This window comes from Photinus pyralis, unplaced genomic scaffold (assembly GCF_008802855.1).
Source record: "Photinus pyralis isolate 1611_PpyrPB1 unplaced genomic scaffold, Ppyr1.3 Ppyr1.4_LG8, whole genome shotgun sequence".
Lineage (NCBI taxonomy): Eukaryota > Metazoa > Arthropoda > Insecta > Coleoptera > Lampyridae > Photinus > Photinus pyralis.
The window spans coordinates 8,379,060-8,391,516 of record NW_022170819.1 but is presented as its reverse complement, the minus strand read 5'-3'; the positions used below and the strand labels follow the sequence as shown (position 1 = coordinate 8,391,516).

General features: G+C 35.9%; 1 protein-coding gene across 2 annotated transcripts in view; it reads left to right on the top strand.

The window, feature by feature from the left end:
• The window catches only part of LOC116178583 (WD repeat and FYVE domain-containing protein 3), a 51,133-nt gene that overhangs the window by 6,172 nt on the left and 32,504 nt on the right, over positions 1-12,457 (top strand). For both annotated transcript variants that reach the window (XM_031498127.1, XM_031498126.1), the window contains exons 3-7: positions 1,305-1,550; positions 1,600-1,951; positions 5,969-6,155; positions 6,204-6,402; positions 6,453-7,068. In XM_031498127.1, coding sequence (XP_031353987.1) covers positions 1,305-1,550; positions 1,600-1,951; positions 5,969-6,155; positions 6,204-6,402; positions 6,453-7,068 — 1,600 coding nt within the window. The remainder of the gene's footprint in view (positions 1-1,304; positions 1,551-1,599; positions 1,952-5,968; positions 6,156-6,203; positions 6,403-6,452; positions 7,069-12,457) is intronic.

The following is a 12,457-nucleotide window of genomic DNA, read 5'->3' as shown; positions in this document are numbered from 1 at the left end:
CAATAGTAAGAAAATGGTCATTCCATTTAAAAAAACTGAGTTTTTAGTCTTTGAAGTTTTATAAGTTTGGATCTCCATCGTACGTAACTTAAGTGCACTAAAAGAAAGCCCTATTCATTCTCTATGCACTGATAAAAATAGGTTGCCATGACTACAACCGTTTTCAAGTAATCAATTATCAAGGTACCATCTGCATCCGCCATTTTTTTTCTTAAAGTCAAAATAACTTAAAAACCATAAATGGTAGATATCGACATAGGGGTATCAAAAGAAGTGAAATTTCACGTAGAATCCAAAAATGCAATAAAAAATAGGGATTGCTATTTAAAATAACGAAGTTACTATCTATGTCCGGTGTTTCCGGAAGTGCGGCCATTTTGAAAATATTTTACATCGATTCGGCCTTCAGAGTAACTCCTAAGTTCAAATTTTCAAAAACCTTCCTATTTTACTTTCCCAGAAACTTTTAACTAAAGCTCCCAAAAGACACCCTGTACAGTCTGATTCAAATTCGAGAGCCACCATGGGGATCTCGGGAACTGTAAGAGATAGGTAGGTAGTTTAAATTTTGATGATGCAAAAAGTAAAAATTACTTCCATAAGAAAAAACGAAATTGATGATGGTTAACCGGAGACGAAACGTCGGATTTAAAATTTAAAACTAGCATCGTGTAGAGGGAGAAAAGTCATTTATTTCGAATTTGAATCAGCCTGTATATTCACTATAATTTGAATATGATAAATAAATTTCTCTCACATTGACAAAGTGGCCCAGATGGGGGCGCGAAAAAATAATTTACGATTGGGAATATGCGCTTAATAGGTATGATAAAAAACACACTATACCAAACAACAACAATACATTCTTAAGGACGATATCAAAGTGTTATAATTATTCTTGAGCTTAACAAAGTTTATGGGGTGTAGAACATTTAATCCGCATGTTTATCCATGCGATAAAAAATAATTGATAATATTATATCATTGTTTCCGTTAAATGTGACGTCTAGATAAAGTAGCGATTTTTAAAAAGCGTTTTATGCAAATCTAAGGGCACTGAACTTCAATTATTGTGTAATAAAATTTGCTTAATATTATTTAAGATTTAATAGTCTATAAAACTTTTTCGTATCGACATAATGGTTGATAAATACATTTTTATTTTACAATTTTCATAAACATTATGTATATTTTATCATCTTTACAAAATTATCTCTTGGGTATATGCTTTAAAAATAGTTTACCCAAAACCGCCCGTCTCATTTAGCCATGCAATAGCTATAATAACAATTTCCTTTTGTCAGGTATTCGGGTCAAGCCCAACATGTGATATGAATGAAAAATTTTGGGATATACTCGCCTTTTGCCATCAAGTCTCTCTGTTAATGGTATCCGAAATACGAAAACGGGCATCCAACCAAAGTACCGAGGCGGCGAGTTGTGCAATAGCAAAATTCCTAGAGATAGAAAATTGCGAGGAATCAAGTAACGGATGGATGCTCCTGTCGACGTTAAACTTGTTGGCCGCCGGAGACACTACATTGATACAAGTTAGCAGTGCGGTGATCGATGCGTAATTTTCAATTTTAAATGTTGTAGGTGATGTCGGAGGTATCGGTACCGTCGACCTTGGTGAAATGTCTATACTTATTCTTCGATCTGCCCGAAATGTCGGAAAATGAGGCAAACAGTACCGATACCAACAGCGATTTTACGCCTAGGGAGAGAAGAATTCTCCTGCAGAAGATATTTGTTCAAGTGTTGGTTCGTTTATGCAGTCACAGAATACCGGCTGAAGAACTGGCACGAAAGGATGATTTAACTCTCTTATTTTCCGCAATAACGTCATGGTGCCCTGCACACAACGTCATGTGGCGAAAAAGTGCGGCGGAAGTTCTGATGACGCTTTCACGTCACGGACTGACTCCACCTGTAGTTGGCTACATACATTGTAAGAGCTAAAGGCTCTGTTAGCTTAGCACCACCATTTTAGACTTTTGGTAAAGGGGGTCCGTTAACTTGGCCCCCCCCACTGAGAGATTTGATAGTCGTATTATTGCCACCGATAATAACTCTTGCGCCATTATCGTTTTTTAGAAATCTGAAAAAACATTGGGGGGGGGCAAGTGAACGTAGCCCCCCCCAGTACGTATTTTGTCCTTGTAACTAGGTCACCTGATACATTTGGTTATGCGCTCAATTGCGCCACTTGAATTAAAGCTAGCGCCATTACGGTTAAGCCATAAAAAATTTTTAAAAAGGGGGGGGCTAACTTAACGTTTTCAAAAGTGGTTTTTCTACTATATCGTACCTTTCATCATGCACTAAAATGCACCGTAAACAAAAATCTTTGCGCCATTATACAGGGTGTCCCTAAAAGGTCTGTACAACGCGCTACCAGGGGTTCTTGGTATCAAAATAGGACGATTTAACCCAACTTACCTCTATCCAAAAGTGCTTCGGTAAGGCGCTATCTACCGCCAAAGATTTAAAAAAAGTTTAAGAAACAACAAACAAACGTTACGCCACTCTAAGGTTTCACAGCCATCTTCTGATTTTTTGAGGAACAATCGCATGTATGGTGCATGCCATTCATCATGCCTAAATTTTTTTTTTTCGTAAACCATCACAGATAGCGATATTCATCAAGAGACAAAAAATGCTTGCAAGTAAACTGTCTATCAGTGTCTAAAAATTCACAACCGTCAAAATAGTAGTTAAAAAGTTTTAGACCTCTTCAGATGTGGATGGTCAGTATTTTACCACCTACATAGCAACTACAATCAAAATGATGATATCACAAAGACATTCACATCCCGAATTTCATTTTAATCGGCAAAACCATTTTCCGATAAAATAAAAATAACGATTTTTTTTTTCATCTTTGGCGGTAGATAACGCCTTACCGAAGCACTTTTGGATAGAGGTAAGTTGGGTTAAATCGTCCTATTGTGATACCAAGAACCCCTGGTAGCGCGTTGTACAGACCTTTTAGGGTCACCCTGTAGTGTTTCAGAAACACTATACAGGGTGTTTTTTTTGGGAGCTTTAGTTAAACGTTTCTGGGAAAGTAAAATAGGTAGGTTTTTAAAAATTTGTACTTAGAAGTTACTCCGAAGGCAACCCTTATTTTTTATTACATTTTTGGATTCTACGTGAAATTTCAGTTCTTTTGATATCTACCATTTATGGTTTTTAAGATATTTTGACTTTAAGAAAAGAAATGGCGAATGCAGATGGTACCTACTTTGATATGATTACTTGAAAACGGTTGTAGTCATAGCAACCCATTTTTATCAGTGCGTAGAGAATGAATAGGGTTTTCATTTAGTGTAACTTGTAAGTTAAGTTGCGGACAACCGCACCTATGGAGATCCAAAGTTATGAAACTTCAAAGACTAAAAACTCAGTTTTTTTTAATTGAGTGACCATTTTCTTACTATTACTATTACTATTACTACTATTAACAGACGATCAAATCATATAACACTAACATCCATCGTCTTAATAGTATCTTTGACTTCTCCGCATTCCCATTAGCACTACTTTTACTTTTACTCGAGGTGCGTACATACAATTTCATTTAAATAACTTAACAAATACAAAAATTAGATTGCGCACGCGCAATATTATTTTTTCATCTTCAACATTGTTTGAGGTTTAATGAATATTTACTGACACAGAAAACCGGGCATTTATATGTTCTTTGTAACACGAATTTATTATAAAAGATACCATTCTTTGAAGGTTCGAGCAGTTTTTGGGGTGTAACTGTTTGGCCCGTTAGTCTACGTAACTAAAAAACAATAGCGACCTTTCTTATATCCTTAAGAACATGTGTACCAATTTTCAAAGCGGCGGGACGTTTTCTAAACAAAGTTATCGTGCACAGGCAGACGGGCAGACATACAGCAGTACAAAATTATAAACTATCTCTAGGATCGTTAATACATTAACTACATTGCGGCATAATGCATCAACTCCAAACCAAGTAAGTTAATACCTTGTTGGCGATTATTGCAAACCGAGTTAAAATTGCACAATTAGAACATAACTTCACCGCATACCAAATATATATACTGTATTCATTATAAGAAGGTAGTAGATGGCGCTGTGTTTGAAGATCGACACACACAGGAAAAATATAAAACGGCACAAAATTTGGAAAATATAATTATAAATCAAACGATATCACGCTTGGATCTTTGAAATTGACAGCTAATGACAGTTCGACAGTTTAGTTCTAGTTGAAACTTCTAACAGACAGAATTCGTCACTCGTTTTATTTTTCAGGGTAATAGTGACTCGTGTTTTAACCAATCACAGTGAAGGTTAAACTGTCCCTATGCTTTCTACCGCTACCTTCTTAAAATTAATAGCGTTATAGTTTCTATAGGTACTAAAAAAGGTTCTCAAAAACTATAATGTGCAAAGATTTCTGTTAACGGCTCATTTTAGCGCATGATGAAAGGTACGATGTAGTAGAAAACCATGTTAAAAAACGTAACTTGTGAAAACGTTAAGTTAGCCCCCCCCCACTTTTTAAAAATTTTTTATGGCTAACCGTAAGGGCGTTAGCTTTAATTCAAGTGGCGCAATTGAGAGCATAACCAGGTGTATCAAGAGGCACAAATACCGGTAGCAAAATGCGTTATAGGGGGTTCCGTTCACTTGGTCCCTCCCAAATATATTTAAGGATAACCAAAAAACAAGAATGGCGCAAAGATATCTTTTTACGGCGCATTTCAGCGCATACCTGAGAGTACAATTTCGTATGAAAAGATGTTAAAAAAAAGTAACTTTTAAAAACGTTAAGTTGGCCCCCCCACTTTTTGAAAATTTGTCACGGCTTAACCGTAATGGCGCTAGCTTTAATTCAAGTGGCGCAATTGAGCGCATAACCAAATGTATCAGGTGACCTAGTTACAAGGGACAAAATACGTACTGGGGGGGGGGGCTACGTTCACTTGCCCCCCCCCCCCAATGTTTTTTCGAATTTCTAAAAAAACGATAATGGCGCAAGAGTTATTATCGGTGGCACATAACTAGCGCATTCATTTTAACACAATACGACTATCAAATCTCTCAGTGGGGGGGCCAAGTTAACGGACCCTGGTAAAGGATCTCTACAGCTTTGGTCAACTAGCGCCATCGCGGATATTGTGCATAAGTCATACTTTTGGGGAGGTGTTATGTTAATCATACCATTTCAGATGGTTCGTTTGGGTGTGCACAAAGTAGTCTTACACTTCGTTTTTTTTGGCGCCAGATTAGTAAGTGGTAACTTTGTCAGAGCAAGTGTGACGGATTGAGTTTTTTAAATACAAAACTGACTGATTTTCAATGCTAAATTTCTATACTGCATTCATTATAATAAGGTAGTAGATGGCGCTGTGTTTGAAGATAAACACACACAGGAAAAATAATAAAACAGCACCAAATTATTGTGAAGTAGAAATCTCCAGCACTGCGAACAGAAATAAATCTTTGACATTAACCCCTAGTGACACTTCGGTAGTATAGTTGGCAACAGAAACTACCAACTTACACAATTCGCCGCTAATTTGATGTTTCAGTGTAATAGTGACTTATGTTTTAACCAATCACAGTGAAGGTGTAAACTTCCCTATGCCTTCTACCGCTAAGACAGACAATCTAGATCTAGAATGTACTGCAAATTGCAAAATGGGGGTGGTATGAACCGTCTGTAACCTTATTCGCTTTAAAAATGAAGGCGCTTGTTTTGAAGAAGAGGGTTAGCGTCAATATCGTAACCCCCTGAAGTAAATGACTTTTACACAAAATCTATGATGGCTCTGGTAAAATTCAAAGTGCTGCTAGCTGGTACCGACTATACCCATTCTAATGCAATTTTTCTTTTACCCAAAACTAAAATGGTGGGGCTAAGTTAACGGAGCCGTAAGATAACTCGCATGAGTATCAATATAACACTTCCTATCTCTTACAGCAAAAGGATGTGTAGCGTTATGCATAGAAAATATGCAACGTGTACCTGAACTAGCTCCTCTAGAACTCGTAGAAATGTTTGTTACCGTATTTTGTTTTTTAAAAGATTCTAGCGAGGTTTCTTCTACTTTACTCGATGACTTTCGACAAGCCCAAGGTTATTTATTTTTATCAGAATTTTTATTAAAGTAAGTATTTTGTTTTCACATTAACCTCAATTAATTGATCTCATTTAGATTAGAAAGTGAAAGATCTAACGAAGCTCAGGAATCGGTTAGAAATTTAGTGTTAATGGTTACGTCATTGTGTATGTGCGGCTATATAGAGTTGAAGCCTTCGCAAGCGTCGACCGGTTCATTGTTCCAAATGCAAGGTTTCACGTTACCGCAACCATCAGGGAGAGGCACTAGTGTTAGAAATATTCAAGCGTTTCACGTGAGGAGCTAATTTTTTTTTTAAATAACCGCTCAATTTTACTTTTACAGGTTCTTCAAAGTACATTCGTTAAGTCAAACTCACCGTTAGTATGTTGTACCATATTAGATGCCATATCAAGCATTTATCATGCCGACAATGCCAATTACTTTATACTAGAAAATCAGAATACCTTAAGTCAATTCACGGAAAAAATTCACTACAAATCGTCGGATATCCAACAGAAACTTTTCCAATTAATTGAATTTTTAGTATTCCAATTAAATTTTGTACCTTGCAAAGAACTGATCTCGATGTCAATATTTCTTAAGACGCATAGTTTAAATCACGTCGACTGCAGCATCATGTGCATGCAAACGTTGCTGAATATTTTGAAACACAATCCGATCTTTAAGGACGTTTATCGAGAGGTCGGCATGCTGGAAGTGTTCGTCACCTGCTTGGATAGATACGCGAAAATGTTAGAAACCAAGTACAGCGAAGAAGATGTCGGTAAACAAGTTGTTATTTCCAATGGACAAGAAAAATTGGGCACGTTGGTTATGGAAGCTCTGACCTTGCTATTGGCGGCGAGCGCAGCTAATGCGAATGTTCTTAGGGAATGCGGTGGCGCCAAGTGCGTTCATGGATTGGTCACTTTTCAAGATTGTCGGCAAACTGCTTTAGGTAAATTCATTGTTGTACTGTAGTGGTATGTGGTTTTTTATTTGTATCATCACTGGTGTAAAATAGCAGTGAGAATGGAAAAAGTTATATTATTTAGCACTTAGAGAGGGCCTTACAGAGTCGGTGGCTTTGATGTCTCGCTTCCCCCTTTTGAAAAGGTTTAATAGTGTTGACAATGGTAAGTTGATCTATGTCATGAATGGTAAAGGGACACAACACGAGGGAGTACTGACAAAAGATTAATTATACATCATTTTTTTTAAGCCAGATAGATCCAAGGGTGTCATTCTTGATCTCATTGGCCAGCCGTGACTCATTTTGTCTGGGCGAAATCGTTCCCCAAAAATTGTGTCAGTGATCCCACTGAAACAGTACAATTAAAAACATTTTTCTACAAAGCAGGATTCCAGTAAAAAATAGTTGTCTTAAAAAAAAGTGAAACTTCCAACGGAACAATACAGATGATCCATATCTTGAATTGTATATACGCACTTGCAAAGGCCAGGGAAATTTGTCCTGGCAACCCGTTGAAAATAGGATCATTCAAACTTTATCTTGGTTGTGTTACTGTGTCCACATCATCCTTCTCCATGTATCAGCACCGCATACAATTGAGGTTTGTCAAAAATTTACATGGTGCTGACGGTATTACAGAAATCAAGTTTCAGAAATCCAAAATTTAGGCTCCGATTTTAAGATTGTCAAAATTTAGGACTTCAATCGTTGTGAGAGGATATTTTTTGAAATCTAGGTTTTTGAATATTTAGCATTTTTGGTTGTTGAATGCAAAATAATTTCAAACAATTATTTGAAAATTCAAATGTGGCGCGATTGTGGTCTTAGGATTAGAGAATTGTCTGTATTTCAAATGGTTCTTAAATCCTAAGATCATAATATTGTGCTACATTTGGGTTTTCAACCAGCGGCGGTCATTCTACAAGATTACCAGTGTTGCCAATGCTCCTGTATTTTAGTATTTTTGATGTATTTATTTGTTTTGTTGAGTCTTCTTTTTTTTGTTTGTTTTATTTTATATGGTACTGATTTTAGATCTGTTTTGTTGGGTGTACCACCGCAAATAATATGTACATTTACCACAGGTTGAGAACCGCTGCTTTAATAAGATGAATTTTGTGGACATAAATCATTAGACATATTGCGTTTCCAAATTCAAATGTTCTAATATATGTTGATATGAATTTTTTAGTTTCTTTGCGGATTCTAGGGCATTGAAGTAGCAAAATTGAAAGATTGAAGAAATAAGATATGATATGATCGTGATATTTTTTTTAATATTGAATTTTACTTATTCTAATTTTAAAACATTTGAGTTTCGTTAATACCAAAGTTTTTTTGAATTGATGTTTTTTTGGTCCTTTAACTTCAAATTATAATTACAGATCTTCAAATTTCATGGTATTTAAGCCAGAAAATGTTATAATACTTTTAGGGTTCAAATTTCAAAAATCTTAAATGTGGAAACGTCTTTTGTTTAATCATTATCTACGATTGTATTCGGGATCCTACAAACTTCGTTTCAATGTTTGAAATATTATTTTTCTTTATTAACACCTCATAATATCAACATCTATAGTTTTCTTTGTATAATTCATGAGGAAGGCAGGTCTGCTCTTTTTAATTTGTGTGTAATCTCGCTAACTCGAAATTCAAGGGACTACGATTTTTCTTTGAGTCACATGTAACTCGACTAAGATATAGTTCGAGTTACAGAGGTCTTTTTTGATTGAATTCGACTTAGAGGCAACAAAATATAGATGTATACCAAATAAAAGAGGTAAAGACTAGTGTATTGTACAGTGTGTCCTATTTTGGTTGAGACTGCAGTTTATTGCAGCTGTTTTTAAACATACAAGACTTGCGGTTTTCGCAACCCTGTGCCACTTTTTTGTGGAACTTATTACCACAAACAGAATCAATCTACTTAGGTACCTTGTTTCTGAGATACAGGGTGAAAACAAAAAGTTTGACTTTTTGAGATGTTACCATCTTACTACCTATGTAAGATAGATATAAGGTAAAAACTGCCTATAATCCAGTGGCATTTGGATCACTGTTTCTGATATTTAACCCAAAGGTGGTTCTTTTTTAAATGCAACACCCTGTATAATATTATTTTAATGTCATTTTTTGCATTCTTTTCTCTGATTACGTTGATGAATCACAACCTATATATTTTTTATGATTATATTGCTGTGTGCACCTACATTTCTGGTGCATTAAACAAAAATGAACTCTATGCCCCACATTGATCGTGCAAAATAAATGATATGACCCTTACCATGGACACAAAAAAATAAATACTACAGCACGGACTTCTACCTAGCTAGCTCATAATTGCCATAATTTTCAAACCAAACCAAACTCAGGATACAGGTGGGTCCCGGCTCAAAGAAAAATCCTGGCGTTGACTTTATACACTCGGAATAAAATAAAATACCGCAATCAAAAAATGCTATCATCCCTATTCCTTTTCCTAAACTTTCCCATTCTTGTTTTAATTTTTCTCACCCCTTATCTAATTTCACTCAGGGTTCCTTTGGAAAAATCTCAAACATTAAATTCGCATATAATTACTAGTTTACTAATATTTGTTTACTCTTTTCATCTTTAATTAAATTACTCAAATAATCCACGTTATACTCTTAAAATGGGTAACGGTTCGCTAATCTTAATGAAGTTTATCTTGTCCCGATTCCTAAAATTCTCATCCTTTTCTAAATTACACAAATGCCCTATATTCTCAATCGCTAAATCCAAATCTAAATCTAAATTCTTTTCACAATAAAAATTCCGAAAAAAATTCTCCCCCCATCTGGTTACCTAAAATCTCACAATCTTTTCCTAACTCCTTCCCCCCCTATTCCTTCTCTTGATAAAATATCCACCATTAAATTATTTTTCCCTCTCATGTACCTAATTTCTAACAAATTCTCCTGTAAATTCCACCCCTACAATAAATCCTATCGCAAAACGCGCCACCATTAAATAATTTCAATCCCTATTATCATCTTCGATTACTAATCACACAATACAATTTTAACTTCAGTCCTTTTAAAATTCCTGCAATAATAATAAAACCCCTTTCCCTACAAACACCTCTTTATCTTCTTTCTTCTGTACCTGAACTTGATTCTGTTCATTTTTATAAATGCGAACTTATTTGTCTTGCCTATAAACTTCTTCAATCTTGTCTTCCTTCATAACTTCTTAACGCTTCTTCAAAGTCACTTAATCTGGCTACACTTGGATAATGGCTTTGTATTTCTTCAGTGATTATCTGCGTTTGATCTTCTATCTTTTATGCCATTTTCTTGTTCTTTGTTCATCAATTTTATTTCATTCTTTAGTTCTTTGCATTAAATTTTTCATCCGATTTCTCTATTTTCTTATTCATTGCAATCTTTAAATCTTCATTCTGTTCTTTAATAAAAGCCACAGGCGGAGCAAAATTTCCATGCTGTGTAGTCTAACTAAGCCCATCTCTAAACTCTACCAGTATCTACCCCGTAACTAACCCTATAAGACCTAATTAAATCGAAATAGCAAAATGACACCCTAATCATTTTTTCTTGACAAAGTCCTACGGCTAACCATCCTACAAATTTTTGTCGCCACTAACCTCCACAGCGCAAATTTCTTTTCCTTGAAAATATCATGTCTGGGTACCAAAATTAAGTTTACCCCTATGACAAAAACTTCCCTTGAATTTAAATTAGTAAATTCGCGATTCCCAGGACTGCTCTACGTTTGGCGCCAAAAATAATTACTGTGTGCACCTACATTTCCGGTGCTTTAAAAAAAAATGGCATGCTCCACGTTGGGCGTGCAAAATAAATGGTATGACCCTTACCACGGAAACAACAAAAATGATTAAAAAGAAACTCGCATGGACTCCTACCTAGCTAGCTCACAATTACCATATTCTTAATTGAATTAACTTTCAACACCAAACGGTGCTGGCTACCGGGGCACATAGAGCAATCTTCCGAAACAAATAAAAAGGTTTATTACGCACTCATTCGAAAATCGCCCTAACCCCTGCAACGTCAAGTTCTCCACTTATTTAAGCAATCTTCCCTTCACTCTCTTTTCCGCCTCGTTATTGACGTTTATCCGTTCCTTGAATTTCAGACGCTCGTTAAGTACAATAACAACTCTTATATTACTGATACAAATGCACAATTTACAATACTAAGAAAAAACTAACCATTACAGTAACCATTAAATAAAATCCTAAAATTCTGTGTTCATTTGACAAAGTTTCCCTCAGGTTCTAAACAAATAAATGACAACGTTGTATAGGATGTCCCACATGAAACTTCTAATGCAGGGGCGGACTGGCCCGGGGGGGCGGGTGGCGATTGCCACCTGGCCTGTACGTCATAATGGCCCGTTTGAAATTTATAAGTATGTGCTGTTTCTGCACTATTAATAAATTATTAACACTTTTCTCTAATTGGGGTTGATGTTAGGTTGTTAAAAAATTCTGTTTTAATTGAAGTGTTTTACAATGAATTTATCATTTTTTGGCGTCGCATGAAAGTGCTGAAATACAATGATAGGCGACGCGCCTCGTTTGTATATTTTGTTACTTTTAATTATCAGCTGCAATTTTAAAAAAAACTGTATTGTAATTGATTTCCGAAAAAGGAGTACCTTAAAATGAAGCAAAAAATGTTTTTGTGGTGCACCGCAGAGCTACCCCCCGCCACCTTCAATACTACACTAACACTTTAATGGCCCGTAACCTATGCAATTCCACCTGGCCCGCCCCTGACTAGAAACCAATTTCGAAAGAAAATTCAAAGGGCTGTAACTTTTGAACTAGAAGCCCAATCTTGGAACTGTTTGAAATTATGGATTCTACAGGCCACATTCTATAAGAAAATTTTTTTCCGGGTCGGTCTGAGACAATTTTTTTTTCGGGGCTCAAAAAAAGGCAGTGTATAACCTTCCTTTTTTACCAAAAATTGACTGCACCAAAATTTCTCGGGAAAACACTTTTTCTTATTAATTTTGGTGCGTAGAATCCAAAACAATTCGTACTTTTTCGATCGGACGTCTCAATCAAAAGTTATGGACTAGAAACAGGGGCGGACTGGCCCGCGGAGGCGGGTGGCGATTGCCACCTGGCCTGTACGTCATAATGGCCCGTTGGAAATTTATAAGTATGTGCTGTATTTAGTTTCTTGCACTATTAATAAATTATTAACACGTTTCTCTAATTGGAGTTGATGTTAGGTTGTTAAAAAATTCTGTTTTAATTGAAGTGTTTTACAATGAATTTACCATTTTTTGTCGTAGTATGAAAGCGCTGAAATACAATGATAGGCGACGCGCCTCGTTTGGATTGTATATTTTGTTACTT